The 16946-nt window shown below is 39.2% G+C and overlaps 1 protein-coding gene across 3 annotated transcripts in view; it reads right to left on the bottom strand.

The window, feature by feature from the left end:
• Positions 1–15853, bottom strand: part of pik3c2b (phosphatidylinositol-4-phosphate 3-kinase, catalytic subunit type 2 beta) — a 52228-nt gene extending 36375 nt beyond the window's left edge. For 2 of the 3 annotated variants that reach the window (XM_060858176.1, XM_060858178.1), the window contains exons 1-8: positions 15492–15853; positions 7839–8686; positions 7532–7626; positions 6638–6798; positions 4180–4300; positions 2034–2145; positions 983–1062; positions 755–818 (exon numbers count right to left, since the gene is read on the bottom strand). In XM_060858176.1, the coding sequence (XP_060714159.1) occupies positions 755–818; positions 983–1062; positions 2034–2145; positions 4180–4300; positions 6638–6798; positions 7532–7626; positions 7839–8594 (1389 nt within the window). In that variant the 5' untranslated portion in view covers positions 8595–8686; positions 15492–15853. Of the gene's footprint in view, positions 1–754; positions 819–982; positions 1063–2033; positions 2146–4179; positions 4301–6637; positions 6799–7531; positions 7627–7838; positions 8687–11030; positions 11110–15491 lie in introns of those variants that run through there. The other variant, XM_060858177.1, reaches the window with a different exon arrangement.
• Positions 15854–16946: the final 1093 nt, after the last annotated feature.

The following is a 16946-nucleotide window of genomic DNA, read 5'->3' as shown; positions in this document are numbered from 1 at the left end:
CTCCACACACACAAGGCGGAGGCAGGAATCGAACCCCGACCCTGGAGGTGTGAGGCGAACGTGCTAACCACTAAACCACCGTGTCCCCCTACACCAATTCTTTTTACAATAAAAGCATGTTTTTATACCTCTAATACCAAAGCAATTTGCCAGTTCATATTTACATTTCATTGTAAAATCATTTATTATACCTGTTCCACTATGCCTGTACCCTTCTGGTAATTAGAAAAAATAAATAAAGAAAAAATCAGCTTCTTTTATAGAGAAACTGGAAAAAGCTTTACACTTTGAAATGTAAAAAAACAGCTCTGAAACTACTAACCATGGAGTCTCCTTCTAAAAAAGGTTTAAAAAAAAAAACAAAACAAACAAACAAACAAAAAAAAAAAACACCACATAAACCCCATATGAATTCTTTTAATCACTTTTATGCAGAATGTCCACCATACATGAATTAACTATTACTATAGTAATCATGGAACCAAAAAAAGGGAATAATAATAATATTACAATAGGAGGAGCAGAATAGAATAATTTTGTCTTGAATACAGCACTATGTCAGCACAGCAGTTCTAGTAAATTTCTTGTCGTCTGGCCAATCAGATTTGAGCAGATTTAAGTTCTACAAGTATTGTAACAGTTCTGCTTACACCAAACCCCTGTACATGGACATTCAGATCATTCTCATTTTGCAGGATTTGCTTCAACCACACAGATTTGATAGTGCTTTGATAGGAATTCATTCTTATCCTACCTCTGATAACACGAAAGACTCTGCCTCATTATGAAAAGTGTCCAGAAGCAAAGTGAGTGCCTCCCTGTGGAAAAAACACAAAAATCAAATGCTAGGTACAATGATGACTCGTATAACCTCATATCCTGTGTCCCATGGTATGCTATCCCACTTAGAAAGCATGGTCAATTTTGCTTATTGGGCAAGAACTTTTCGGGTTTTCTTTCAAAGCATTCATCCTTTCTTCACCTTGTCACAGTCTGCTTGATGGGCCTCTCCTGCAGCATGATGCTGTGGTTCAGGGAGGATGCCGTATCATCATCTTCTACCTGCAGTAACAGAAAAAACAAGAATCTTCAGATATTAATAACTAAATATTATATACTACTATAAGATAAGTATACTCTTACATACACATATGTTTGTATGTCAATTTGTCCAGTATAACACAGTTACCAAACAATATCTAATGACAAAACACCATGTTTGACACGTTAGCTGATCTTAGAAACAAGCTAGCCACAAGACAATACTGAATAGATTTAGCAACAAGCTAGCCAGTAGACAATCCTGAGTAGATGCAACAACACGCTAGCCAGGAGACAATACTAAGTAGATTTAGCAACAAGCTAGCCAGGGGAAAATACTTTTTAATTAATCTAGTATAGACCTACAAGACAATACTGAGTAAATTTAGCAACAATCTAGGAGATAATACTGGGTAGCGTTGACAACAAGCTAGCTGGTTAACATTAATCATAACTGTAACACTGCATATTCAAATTTTATTTGATTCATACACAAGCACACACCGTGCAGTATAGTGTGTCATAAAAGTAGAAGAGAAGCAGAAAAAAACAGCTACGATAAAAACGGGAAAAGAAATTCTACTGATGATTACCTTATTAAAACAGCCGAACAGTATGGTCCGTTTTACAGATTTGTCCACGTTATACTGCAAGTGTTTGCTTTATTTAAGATAAATATACATCACTTATCACAATAAGCTGGCTAGATCGAGGTCTAGAAAGAACATTTTGTTGCTTGCAAAAGAACATGAAGGCGTCCATATTATTTTTCTTCCGTTGTAAACACTTTTCTTGTAAAGTTGTAATTATTAGAAAATATGGATTGAATTGCAGTCATTGCAGTCTTCTTTGATTCAGCAGGTCTGTCCATATAGTTTGAATAATGGCTGGCTTGCATGCCCCTAACAGAGACCTCTCATTCCCCTCCCTGCACCATGGTTTATATTGTTAACAAAAAGCCTCAAGAAAATGTGCTGTGTTTTGTTACTCACAGTGCGGGCTAACTCCATGTTAACAGAGCTTCTCTTGGTGAGGAAAAGCTGGACGTCCCAATCAAACTTCAGACACTGCTGGACATATTCAAGTCCAGCCAAAGTCTGAGAGCTGAGAGAAAAAGAGAAAGAGAACCAAGAGAGCTGTTGAATGTTGAATGTTTTTTGTGACAAAAACAACAACAACAACAAAAAAACATATGAAACATTTGCAGGGAAAAGTCATAAACTGAAACAAACTATAACTTTAATTTAGTAGCATATTGACTTCCGGATATAGACAAATACAGTGACTGAATTCAAAGTTTGGCTTTGACAGGAACTTGCTTTGCCATTCAAATGAGTGAAGTTGAAGTATGATTTTATCAGTGTTTTGAAAACCACAAACTATTTAACAGTATCTGCAGCCACTGAACATTTTATATTAAAAACCTGACGTTTTTATTCATTATGGTATTGTTAAGACCAAAATATATTGTTTAACCTTAATAAAAAAGCAAGCTACTGTTGATTCTGGCATCAACAATTGTGGAATAATAAAAGTGCTACACACAGGAAGTCCCTCCCACTTTGCACAAGCTCAAGGTTATCGAGACGAGACATGTTTCCGGCCAGCTGCACCCCTAGAAAAAACATCCAACCCTTACAACCACATATTGCACGTGCTACTGTAGTCAAAGCAAGATGACTGGTTGATTTATGTTGCCGTTCATCTGTGTTATACTGTTCAGTCAGGCACTGATCTCACACAGACCACAGGCTGTTCACCACCCTATCAGAGCAAATAAGAACGCATTAAATATTACACAACTTGTTAAATGTTCTCACATTTTGGAGGAAACCCACTATGGTTTTCTGCAGCCACAGGTTTTCTTTTTTCCTGAGGGGCCCTTCGTTGAATGACAAGACTATTTGTACCACAAACCACTAAGCAGGCTTTTTTTCTTTTGTAATCGCCCCTTTTTCCGGCCACAGTTTTGGCAGCAAACACCATCAAGAAAAGAAACTGCCTATATAACATGCCACTTGTTACATTGTCTGGCATTACTTTTCATTACTGACCAATACACATACTTTGTGTTTCCTTCCCTTTTCTTTTTTTTAAACACTGAGTGAGATCTGGGCTGGATGCCCAGGCCTCTGTGTCCAGTGTGAGGTGGGCATTATAGTCACAGGAAAATGGGGGAAAAGAGAGTGGCCTGGATGCCATAATGGCAATGAAATGGCATTACAGGAGGCCTCTGCATGGCCTGGTGCCAAACCCTGAGCTGGCCTCTCGACCAGTTGTATCGCTCAGCATGTGCTAGGGGTGTTCTATCTTGTCACACATGTGGATTAGGAAAATGACCTGCACTGTATTAAAATAATAATAGCCAACAACAAAACTTTTACACTATAAACTGTGGATTGAATGCAAACTCAGCAAACTAATGTCAACATTTCAAGCTAAAAAACTGTGCATTTAAAAAATACTTTTGCAAACTGCAACAGCAGTTATTCAGCAACTGTCAACCACTTCACCTTCTCTAGATCCCCTGGAGTAGCATAGTTCTGCCAGTTCCAAATGATTTAGCTGAAGGAAGCTCATGGAGAGGTTTAGCATGTTTTCTTAAATTCTTCAAAATTTTTATTCAGCTATTATCTGATTAGCAAACTAATGCTGTGGCTTCTTAAATAAAAAAAAAATAGTTTACAAGAAAAACATAAGGGAGTGAAAAGTATGCATTTATTCTCCTGCATCAAATGTGGAACAACTCTCAGGCTGAAGTTCTGGGCAGCTTCTACTTTGCACTAAACACCAAAGAATTACGTAGGAGTCGGTGAATAATAGAAAGGTGACAAAAAGGTGGTGAGTGTGGAACCTCCAGCTCAGGGTATGAAAATAAGGGGCAGGAATTTATCTAGAGGTTGATTTTTATATTCATAGAGAACATACCTAGAACATTTGAGATCAGTCAAAACAAGAATCCATTTATATTTCATGCTTCTGCAGTCTTAGGCCAATAGTTCCAGTAAGTATTAACAATCATTATACTGTACAGACATAACCCCTACTTTCACTTTTCACTACTAAGAATAGAAAAAGCAGCAGCTGAAATTTTGCAAATGCTGCACTGCCACTTCTCGGTTCACATGGAGTTCTTACTTGTTGAGATACTCTGATTGGCCACACACTTTCATCAGGTAGTCATCCACATCGACTAGGTCCAGGTCTTCATGGGCGTAGCACAAGGTCTGGTATATTAGCAGGTCAATGGTGGATGAACCTGAGAAACAAGCAGAGGATTTTTCAATAGAGGATGTATAACATCTAAATATTATTTCAGTTTGCATTGATGTTGTCTTGCCAGTAACCGGAAAGGCTTGACTGATATCTAACAGTGCACAATATCATAGCAAGAGACAGGGGGAAAAAAGAAATGGTGATCGTGCCTACCATCCAGTTATCTAATTATGCAGTTATCCAATATTTCAGTCATGTGGCAGAACATGAAATAAATCGTGCAGATACAAGACAAAAACTTCAGTTTATGTTCATGTTAAATATTAGAACAGGAAAGATTTATTTAACCATCACAGGGTTTTTGAGTATTTCAGAGACCGTTGAATCCTCTGCATGATCTGAAGCATTACAATTATTATTTTATGCATTGTGCTGCTGCTGTGATTGACTGATCAGCTAAATGCATAAATGAGCAGGTGTACAGGTGTTCCTATTAAAGTTTTTAGTACTTTAGTGGACAGTGACTATTATTCCAGTCTGCAATACAGACTCCAGTTGGTGTCACAAGTACAGTCCTTCCTGTCCATACACTTAACCATCTGCTCCACTTATACGAAACTGCTAGCCAGCAATCTGGAGTAAGCCAGTGAATCTCTCACAGGGAAACATCTCTGGGATGAAAAAGTTGAGAGTTTTCTACCATTGTAAATAAAAAACGGTTCACAGAAAAAAAAAGCTCTCTTTTTTTTTCCAATCTCTATTTTCCCCTTTCCTACATCCTAAAATTTTCTTTCAACAATACAACCATAAGTGCCTTTTTCCGAACATTGATTCTTAAACAATCAAGCAAAGGCCATCAATTTATTACGACAGGTCTTATGGTCAGGACTTTCTTATGTAACTCCAAGGTCAAGCCTATTAGATGGCCATACAGGCCGAAATAAGCAAACTAGAAGAGAATGTACAGGTTGCTTGGTTTGCTCCTGCTTACTCAGGAAAGGCCACCCTCCACTTGTAAACACAAGCATGACTCATGACGTGTACTGAGCGAATACACACTCCACTGAGAGGAAAGGGGAGGAGCATGGATCATCAAGTTCACAGAGATAGACGTCTCCTCTAAAATACGCTCTAATCAGTTTAACAGATACATATCAACATGCTAACCAGGTTTGCTGATCTGATTATTATTCTGTAAATATTCCCCTGTTTTGAATGTGGTTTTCACGTAAGGTTTCAAGCCAACAATTATGGATTTTAATGGTTTCATTTATACAACACACACAATTTCCAGTTTTAAGCAGGTTTTATAATGATCACAGAATCAGTTAGAAGTTGTGTGACATGTGACCTGCAACAAACACATCCAGATGCATAATTCATAACACTCCATATTTGTTGCAAAACCTTGTGTCACCATAGCAAAGGACATGTCATGGGGTGACATGGAAAGCATATTAAAAAAAAAACAAAAAAAAAACTTGTTACAAATATTTACTGTCCATTCTCCGTTCTTCCTCCCACAGGTTTTCTCTAATCCTGCCCCGTGTCTCCTAGGTCTGTACATATTTGTGTGTGCTTCTCTTAGCTGGTCAAAGGAAAAGCTGCCTATTTTAATTCAAAACACAAAACAGATGGCTAGCACACTTTCCATTCACTGTAAATCTATTAAGAGGATTCAGAAGTGAATTATTAGATGAGATTCTCTATTGCTGGCCAAAGAAAAGAAAAAAAAATAATTGGTGCATAGCTCTTCAAGCTATGTATATTAGAACAAAGACCTGGTTTGATTAGTTTTTATAATTCATGAACCCAAGGCTTATTAGACACATTACTGTTGTTTCCTGAGATGCAGACTGGGAATCTAACACACCCAACTTATCAATTATCCAATTATCAAAACAGGGGTAAAGAACAGCATCACTGACTATGTATGGGTTTCCCAGACCAGTACGTGACCCCATTTTCCAGAGCTGCTTCAGTGAACACACTAACTGTCTCATAATGACATTTATCACATTATAATTGTTCGAGTAAGCAGCATATAGCAATACAAATCAAATTAAAACCATAACTGAATTTAGGCCCAGTGGGTTTCTTGTTTGCATGAACATGAACTTCTATCCAGGATTTATTATTATTATTTATTATTTTAAGTTTATCATTATCCATACATAATATCAACTGGAAAATATAACTACTGATAGCTTCAGTAATTAGAGCAAAACTACAGCCTAACATGTCTGTAGAAATACATTTAATTATTGCCTGACTAAACTTTTAACTGCATGTAAATGCACTGAACGAACAACTGCCAAACATTCCTCTGTCAACCATCACATAAATTTTTCACATGCTGAAAGTTAGTACTCTGGCTTACCATCGCAGGTAAAGATGAGTGGCTCTCGGATGTGCTCACCGATGACAGTGACCTTTATGCTGACCTCGAGTACCTGCTGCAGCTCCTCCATTGCCACACATGGGCTCCACACAAAGCCTGTGTTCTTAGAGCGGTCTATGCATGGGTAAGCAGAGCGCAACCTACACACAACAACAACAACGCACTCAGGACAGCCATAACATTAACATTAAAGGACGATGCCTACTGTGCCATATCAGAAGATTCTTTTTAAAATCATGGGTCGAAATGTCAGTACCTACTGAATTCACAAATTAAAGCAGGGTAAACTTGATAAACTCAATTACAAATGTACTGCAGATTCCAAATTAGGCTTATTCGATAACTTGCTCCTGATTATCTTTCTTTTAATGTTTACTTCAATATTTTAATACTTTTCTGATTACATTGCCTTCAGGTTCATCTTAAAATATACTGGTTTCTTTTGTTTTATTTTGCTTTAATTTTGCTAAGAAAGGCTTATTTTATTATTCCTATTGAAAGTTTCCATTTTGTTAAAAAAACAATTTAATTAGCAAAAAAAAGACTTATTTGATATTAACTGTCCGGTAGTTTTCATGCCCAATTAAATGTAATATTCAACATTCAATATTATTATTTAAGTAAATATTCATCAGTAGAACAATGAAAAGTCATTCTGAGCTAGCTCTAAAACCAAATGTAAGTTGTGGGACACATGTGGTTTATACTCCTTTTATTGATAATAAGTGTTTGCTAGCAAACATGCTTTTCAGGTTACTGAGAAAATCAGCCATTGCCTCTAGCAACATCCAAATCTGCATTTTACTGCACTGTTGATTAAAAATGTAAAAATGTTACAACACACATCATTCTGGGAAAAGAAAAAGAACTCACACATCAAGCATATGACAGAAGGCAGCCACCTCCTCATCACGCTCCTCAGAAACCTGGAAGAGCTCATAGCCATTGTTCCTGGATTGAAGTGACACCTGAAGGACAGGATGGTAAAACTAAAACCAAAATTTTATGGCACTATTTAAAATAAAATACATGTGTATGTTACATCAATAGTTTTTTTTAATTAATCTAAGGAGATACAAGACCAGTGTTTTTTATTATTATTATTATTAAGATGAGTTTTATTAAGATCAACATTTATTTACAAGGTGTATTGTTAAGATGGTTAAGAAATGTTACATACCGGATCAGCTGACACCCTGCGGTTGTTTCGGATGCCTTTATGCATAGGCAAATAGGTGCGAGGTGGCACCTGAGGGGGTAGTGTCTTGCTACGAGCCACAGGCTTCCCAGCTTGGTCGCCATTCGCTTTTTGTTGCCTAGGTGACTGCCTGCCACTGAGCTTCATAAGCGAGTCATTCAGGTTGTCATAGTTCAGAGTTTCTCCAGAGGAAAGCTTGGGTTGGTCCACCTCAGGGCTGAACAGATTCACGTCTCTGGGAGCTGAACCCCTGCAGAGGTGGAATGAGTCTGGTTGAGGTATTGGATTCCTTGGTGGAATTGCAGGAGGAGGTTCATCTGGAGGTGGCAATCCCTTTGAAAGTCCTTCTGTCATCCTTTCATAATCATTCTTCCCAGGATTTTCCAGGATATAGAGGGGTTCCTTGCTGTAGCCATGAGGATCCATATTTGACCTTGATGGGCTGGAAACTCCAGGCTGGATGAGGTTGAGAATTGGATCAGACCCTGAAAGCCCTTGGCGCAAGTTTGTCCCAGATGGGCTGGGGATACGTCTAAATTGTGTATTTCTGGATGGCATGGTCTTGCTACTCTCAGACTCTCCCCTTCCAGCGGGATCTTTGTCCTGTTTAAGGCGTGAAAGCGCATCATACTCCATCTGCAAAGCCTCAGCCAGAACCAGTTCTCTGGGACTGAGACCCAGAGACTCCAGGCAGCTCCAACGCTGCTCATTGTCATTCTGTGTCTGTGCTGCTGACATAATCTTGTAGGGAACAATGCTGGGTGGAAAAAAAGGGGGGATTTGGAGGGATAAGAAGTCTCTAAAAAATCCACAGCAGAATCATTTGGGCCCTATTGAGAGATAGGAGAGCATAAAGGAAATTAACAGTTGCCTATTCACATCTCTTTGCCTAGAACACATAATTTAGCCTGGGTGTACATACCTTGTCTATAACAGAAAGCAATAAAACATGTAAACCTCACTTCACAAAAGGCTAATAGCTGCATGACAAACAAACCACACATAACTAATTAGATATCAACACAAATATATGCTCCGTTTGGATGACAGCTGCAGTGCTTTCAATTACAGCCGCAGCATTTATATTAAGAGAACCCCAGATGGGTTTTGTTTTAGAAGGACCATCATCTGGCTCCAATTATCTTTGCTTGCTCAGCAAAAGTGAGCCTGCTGTCTTGTAGGCTGAACATGGCCATCAGCACTCAAAGCAGGGAGTCTTCATGCCAACCCTAAGTTATATATATATAAATACACAAGTCAGCATCTAGGAGGTCAGTGGGTTCTTTATAAATGTGTAAGAATGCAGTTTGGATGAATCAAGTGGATAACTTGTTCATAGGAGTTATGCATAGGTTTTTATTACCCAGAATCAACATAAGTAACTGTCCTACACAATCTGTGTAGAATACTCAATTGTTTAGATATTACTAATGGTCAAATTATTAAACTGCCTTAATATTTATAGAACCTTCCATTTATAGAATCCACAAATTTTCAGGATCAAGCAGTTTGGGAACATCACACTATTTGAAATATATTAAAATAATGGTAACTTTGTTCATCAGTAGCATTAGCCAAGTTATACAGGAAGCCAACAAGTTTAACATGGAGCTTCTGGGGTTCAGGTCAACCTGTAACATATACATATATATATATATATATATATATATACACACACACACACACACACACATATACATATATATATATATATATATATATATATATATATATATATATATATGCAATTAGCAGTCCAAAGGGAGTTACCTGAGCTATGTTTTGGAGCTTGGAGACCTTTCAGGTAGATTTTGGTAGAAGTTAATAAATAAATAAAAAATAAAAAAATTCAACAATTTCAAACAAATTAAGCCACATTATACAATGTTCTCTACAAAACTACATTCTAAAAACACATGGCTACAACAGCTAGTCGGCATAAGTTGAGGAGCTTTCCAAACTGGCATGCAACAGGTGTCTGCCCTCACGTGAATTTGATCGTATCCACCAGAGACCACGCAAAACTAAATAAAATCTTATGTTACACACAGACACACACACACACACACACACACACACACACACACACACACACACACACACGGCTGGATCATAATCCACAATCCTATGTTGATTCCTAAGACTATTGTGCAAGTTAACAGAGCAAGCAATATAATTTCCCTATTAATGAAAATACAGATGATTGATAAAAAAAGAATAACAGACATAACAAAACCTTACATTTTACTTCTATGGTTCATTTTCAAACAAATTTTAACAAAGTGCACATCCCAACATATTGTAAATTATTCATAAAACAAAAACAATTCTTATTAAAAGATGATAAACTGCTTAACTGATCTGCTTAACTACTAAATGAGTTGAGTTGATATTTGAAAAATATTTGCTACTTTGGAAGTCGTAATAAGAAGTTTCTACTTTTAGAAATGGTGTAAAATGTTTGACTGTTTCGTTGGTATCTTGGGCCAGGTAAAATCTCATGGCATGAGTGATTCATTTCCAGTGCTTTACTTGTTTTCTCATAAGTAGTTCCTTTTTGGTTGTAGATTATGGCTCTGTTTTTGGATATGGTTATCTAGATTTCTCAATCAAAAAAAACTTTCCTCTGTATATTTTGCAGTCATTGTTTCCACTGTGTTCATTCTGTAATATCCAACAGTTCTATACAGAACTGTGATCCAAGGAACTGCCTATTCTTGCATATTATTGGTTTGTACATCTTTCTGGCATGGTGAAAGAAAACTAGCAATGGCACAACATAGGGTGTGATGTGAGTGCTCTCACTGCACGTATAAAAAATAAGTACTGCCTTTGTTAAAACAGACTGTGGAGACACTTTATAATTGTGTGCACTTATGTTTTCATCTACGCAATGTCGTAGCATGGAATGATATTAGCACCAGCTAGTATGCTAGTGAATAACACTAGCTAGTATTAGCTTGTGAAAAACACTATGTTTAGGAGAAGCTTTTTTTTTTTAAACCCTGTATTCTCTCCTGGTTTGTAGTTATGTATAGTTATAGTTAAATAGAAACCTATATTAAAGTTTCTATATTTATAGCAATATTTATAGTTATATTCCCTCACTGTGTCATCAGCTGCTTTATGCAGACTAAATAATATTATTACTAATGCTAATAATACTGCTTACACAGTATTACTCAGAAACAAAGAATAAAACCTCTTGATGTAATTCTTCCAGATATGCCACCAGACACACCTCCAGTCAGTGATTAGCAGAAGGCTAGTAGACACAGCATTATAGATATACAAAAAAGTATATATATAAAAAAATAAAAAAATAAATAAATAAAAAATTTTAAAAAATCAAAAAATCCATCGGCATTCCTTTACACAAAATGGTGACCCATAATCCAATTCTCTGCACTGTGACGCAAGTACTCAAATATACTACGGCAGCTCTACAAACTAGCCTTTTGTAACTGAAGGGCAGTAGTACAAATCACTGTTTTTTCCACTGTTTACAGTGCCTGGGGCAGAGTGTCTCCAGAGAAGATATTTTACTGGCAATCTGAAATATGTGATCTGGAAGAACATCACATATTACAAGGAGAATATTTTTTCTACAAATCACAGACACCTGCTGTGAAGCAGAAGATTCAAACTAGCCCTGAAGAACAAATTTCAATATGCAAAAACATGACCTAAAAGACCTTACATAGGCCAAACAGAATTTATCAAAAAAAAATTCACTAACTCTGCTTAATTAAGCATGTCCTACAAACCCCTATAATAGCCAACATGCAAATCTTCAGATTTTCCAGCATTTTTGTTTTTTTTTATTACTGGTTTTGCTTTCTCCTGGATGCCTTCTGGCCTGTTCTGTAGTTCACCTACAACAACTCAGAAATGACCTGTTCATTAGGTAGATTCGTTAGGTAGTGGACCATATGCAGGGGATTTTTTTCTGAGCTGCATTCACCACAATTAATTTTTGTAATTTTATTGAGTTGTGACTTGGTAAATCAAATTGGCTAAAAAAAATTTGAGTGCATCTCTACAGTATTTCATTGCCATATGTACATATACATGGGAATTCCTCTGCCCGTTGACCCCGGCTTTGACCTGCACTGACAAACCCGGCAGTGGGTTTTTCCCTCTGATCCTAACAATGCACAGGAAATTCTCACACACTTCTACCCACGGACCTCCAAACAACAGGGACAGATTGCATGAGAAGAGTGGAGAAAAAGATAATGAGACAAGTGACACATGTTCAGCAAGAGCTCCATACTTTGGCCTCTTTTATGTGCACCCCCAAAATTTATGAGCACAAGTGCTTCTGGGGTTAACGCCACTTTAAGAGGGGTCTAAATAAAGTGTTAAAGAACTGCAAGACCAACAATAAAAGGGCACCACTGACACCTCTGAGATTAGCTTTGTTTTGGTTTTTTGTCAACCAATCGATTTAGCACCTGTTTTTCCACCATTTGTGCACAGCAGTTCATATGCATGGATGCAAAGATGCACAAACACATGGCCTCTAATTGGATGGAAGCCAAAACCAGTTCATCCAGGAAGAAGGGGATAACCTCAGTCACAGGTAGGAGATTGTACTGCCAGAGAGATATGATCAAATCAAATTATGAAGATTATCAGGCCCAGTGCACTGAAAAGAGATTTACAACCCAGACATGTTTGTAAACACACAGCCCAGACATCAACAGATGGATCCTTAGTGCTATGTGTATGCAGCATCAACTTCCAAACAACATCTCTGTGGCTGCCTCCTTTTCCCAGGAGTGTGATTCTCCCATCAGCTCCCCATTCTGAGCAACAAGGCCTTTTGGCCGCAGGGAAGCAGGAGCGAGAGGAGGGGTGGGAACAAGGGCGGAGTCTGCATTGTTCCAACCCTGGGACCCTGGAATCAATCCCCCACCGAGATATAATCCCATTCAATTAGGGGCGGCTCCCAGATTGACCGAACAAAGGACACAGAGAGAGGGACAACACGTGAGCCAGGGCAGGCACAGACACGTTCACACGCCTCCAAGGAATGAGAGACAAAGAGGCCGCTGTCATCTCTGGCCATGCACCTCCTCACACCAACCTCCCTCCCCCCATTAACACCCACTCACCAACAAATAAACCAGCGCCCTCTTACATACAGCTTCCATCACAACCCGAGAGGGAAAAGACACCCAATGTTGCAAGCCAATAGGAGCAAATATGAATGCCATCTTGAACTTCCCTTAGCTTGTCAGTAAAAGGAAATTATGGAAGCAGCTCAATTCTAGATAAAAAAAATACAGGACCTAAAATGGTACATTCAAATATTGCACTGCTGTTAGAAAGCCTGAAGGACAAAGTGTTTGATATAACACTAACATGAGAAATAATAACAAGTTACGCCTACATCCATTAGGATTTCCAAGTTATGGGCATTATTGTTGTTACAATTACATGCCAACAACATGAACATAGGGCAGTGAGAGGACACAACAGAGAATCACAAGTGTTATTTAAAAAAAAAGCTTCTGTTATTATCATCGGCTAATTCAGTGAATTAGTAAAATGTAAGGAAAACATGTTTCAGGTAACTCAGAACAAGATGCCACCCATATTTTAATATCAAACAAAAAACTTATAAAAGCCACCTATTAGCTGTGGAAAGTAATTAATAGATCACAATCAGCAGGAGTAAGAGTATGTAATTGAATGATGATAGTGATAGTGAAAATGGCTCCAGATCAACTGTGATTGTGAAAAGGATTTAAAATCGAGTGCTGTGTGTCATGTGTGGTGAGCTGAAGTGTGTTTTGTGGCATGCGTGGCGAGCTAGAGTGCGTTTCCTCTCGTGCGTGGCGAGCTAGAGTGCGTTTTGTGCCATGCGTGGCGAGCTGGAGTGCGTTTCCTCTCGTGCGTGGCGAGCTGGAGTGCGTTTCCTCTCGTGCGTGGCGAGCTGGAGTGCGTTTCCTCTCGTGCGTGGCGAGCTGGAGTGCGTTTCCTCTCGTGCGTGGCGAGCTGGAGTGCCTTTCCTCTCGTGCGTGGCGAGCTGGAGTGCGTTTCCTCTCGTGCCTGGAGAGCTGGAGTGCGTTTCCTCTCGTGCGTGGCGAGCTGGAGTGCGTTTCCTCTCGTGCGTGGCGAGCTGGAGTGCGTTTCCTCTCGTGCGTGGCGTGCTGGAGTGCGTTTCCTCTCGTGCGTGGCGAGCTGGAGTGCCTTTCCTCTCGTGCGTGGCGAGCTGGAGTGCGTTTCCTCTCGTGCGTGGCGTGCTGGAGTGCGTTTCCTCTCGTGCGTGGTGAGCTGGAGTGCGTTTCCTCTCGTGCGTGGCGAGCTGGAGTGCGTTTTGTGCCATGTGTGGTGAGCTAGAGTGTGTTTTGTACCATGTGTGGTGAGCTACAGTGTGTTTTGTGCCATGTGTGGTGAGCTAGAGTGTGTTTTGTACCATGTGTGGTGAGCTAGAGTGAGTTTTGTGACATGTGTGGTGAGCTAGATTGTGTTTTGTGCCATGTGTGGTGAGCTAGTGTGTTTTGTGCCATGTGTGGTGAGCTAGAGTGTGTTTTGTGCCATGTGTGGTGAGCTAGAGTGTGTTTTGTGCCATGTGTGGTGAGCTAGAGTGTGTTTTGTGCCATGTGTGGTGAGCTAGAGTGTGTTTTGTACCATGTGTGGCGAGCTAGAGTGTGTTTTGTGCCATGTGTGGTGAGCTAGTGTGTTTTGTGCCATGTGTGGCGAGCTAGAGTGTGTTTTGTGCCATGTGAAACTGTGTTTTGTGTCATGTGTGGCGAGTTGGGAGTGTATTTCATGTCATGTGTGAGGAGTTGGAGTGTATTCCGTCATATTTTGTAAACTGGAGATTATTCTGTGTCATGTGTAGCGAGTTGGAGAGTATTTTGTGTCATGTGTCAGCGTTTCTACAACCTGTTTAACCAGTTTCCGTACAGCAGACACACGACGGTACATGTCACATCTCGTAGAAACAAACCTGACACTCACAGACCAAAGAAAGACTGAGAGTGAATCCGTTATCGACCTCACAGAAGCCTGATGCTTCCTGACAAGTCGCCTTTCCCTTCCCCCTCTCTCACTTTGCACACAGACCAGATATAAGAGAAATAAATGAAACAGCTTTAATCTGCACTGATGGAGCCTATAATCATACAGCACACAGGAGAAAACCTGCTATTTCAGCTCCTTTTCCTTTTCAAACTTTGTTTACACTGCTTGTGGGCTTAGAAACCATTCAATGTCACACAAACAGACTTCTGCGAATACTGTATCCGTGTGTATATATATAAGATATTATAAATCATTACATGCAGCGGGTTTCACATGGAGCTCAGAGAGATGTTTACATTGTAGCCTGATGGTGAAGCGACGTCAGTGAGGAATAACAACGGTGTTCAATTCTGCCTTTGAGAATAACGTCTTAAATTTTACACCACAATTTATTTATTCCACTAAATCACGGTCAGTACTGGTGTGTGGACATTGAGAGGTTCAGTATCCGTGCACGAGCCCTGGGAGAAACGTAAATAACACCGTCACTGCGCACCGTCACTGCGCAACACTGCTGTTTCCAACCAGTGTCAAAGACATTTAATCTGTAGATATATTAAAAAAAAAAAACAACAACAACAACAACACAAAACAAACCTTGTCTACGGCTTTTCCGGTGCGTGATTCATGCTCTTCAAATCCCGCTTCCAAATGAATTGATCCGCGGTCCTTATGATGATCAGCTCCGGTGCAGGCGCCAGTTTCCGGTCAGTAATGTGGCCCTGGTTCACACATGGGTTCTAACACACTGCGCTCCACACACTTACGTGCTTCAAATAACGTCAGCGACGACGCTTATATTCCGCACTGTATACCGAGACCGGTCTATTTCGTGGCTGAATCGCAGAAGGTTTTCGGTTTGTTGCTTTCAGCGTCGAGATTCTCAGTTCAGCGCGCTTTCATTGGTGAAGTGAATGGGAGCTGGAAGCGCAGAGGAAAGGCAGAATAACAACGAGGGCCCCTAGTGGATATGAGCGTAATAACAGGCACAAAGATTTTTATTAATAGTGTTTTTAAGGGTGTTAAAAATTGATGCTTTCTTTTGTCGTGTTAGTACTAAGGTTAATGGTTAAGATTAAAAGCTACCAGTATTATATATTTTATTTTTCTGTGGTTTATTAGTGGTTTACAGGCTGTTTTTGGACTGACTAATTTTTTTTTTCTGTTTTTGAGCGACCAATGATTTAATTAAACACTTACTTATGTCAAGAAACAGATATACTTTTTATATGCTTGAAAGTAGAGACGCTTTTTTTATTTCTTTTAATAAAACCTGGCAACCATGCGGTATTGTGAAACCCTCAGGTGTGAGCAGTTGTTCCTGTCAGCTGTCTCACTTTCCATGGTGTAATGATGCCACCTGTAACTTGACAGGCAATGTTAATTAGTGCCTGAGACACACCGCCATCTAGTGGTAGATAAGAGTCTACGCCAGGATTGCTAAAGGGTCCCCACTTTAATGAAGGTAGACTCCATATTAGGGTTGCAAAGGTGCCAGAAACTTTCCATGGGAACTTCATCTGGGGAATTTTGGAAATATTACAAGTTGGAATTTATGGGAATAAAAAGGTTTTGGAAATGCATCTAAACTGTATCATATACAAACATAAATATAAACATTTTGTTTGGACATAAGCTGACATGCATGCAATCTCAGAATCAGAATCAGGTTTATAATTTGGTTCCAGCTGTTTGTGACTCTCAAAAGTACTGACATAAATAACACTATACTATACAATAGCATTAGTATGAGTATTAAATATGTATACAGAGTATATGACTGATCAGTTATGTACATAAAGTGTGAGAAGTGCATGGTAGTGCAAATAACAGTATTGTTTTTGTGCAATATACAGCAGCAGTAGTGTGAGTAACATATACGGATGATGTGATGACTGACAGTTCTGATAATGCAGTACTTATGCTATGAAGCAGGGAATATAATTATGGTGAGTTGTTAATCATGGTGATTGCCTGGGGAAAGAAACTGTTCCTGTGTCTGGCAGTTTTAGTAAGCAAAGTTCTGTAGCGCCTCCCAGAAGGGAGGAGCTG

Source organism: Tachysurus vachellii, chromosome 22 (genome assembly GCF_030014155.1).
Source record: "Tachysurus vachellii isolate PV-2020 chromosome 22, HZAU_Pvac_v1, whole genome shotgun sequence".
Classification (NCBI taxonomy): domain Eukaryota; kingdom Metazoa; phylum Chordata; class Actinopteri; order Siluriformes; family Bagridae; genus Tachysurus; species Tachysurus vachellii.
The sequence above is the reverse complement of the archived record's forward strand: the minus strand, read 5'-3'. Positions and strand labels throughout refer to the sequence as shown.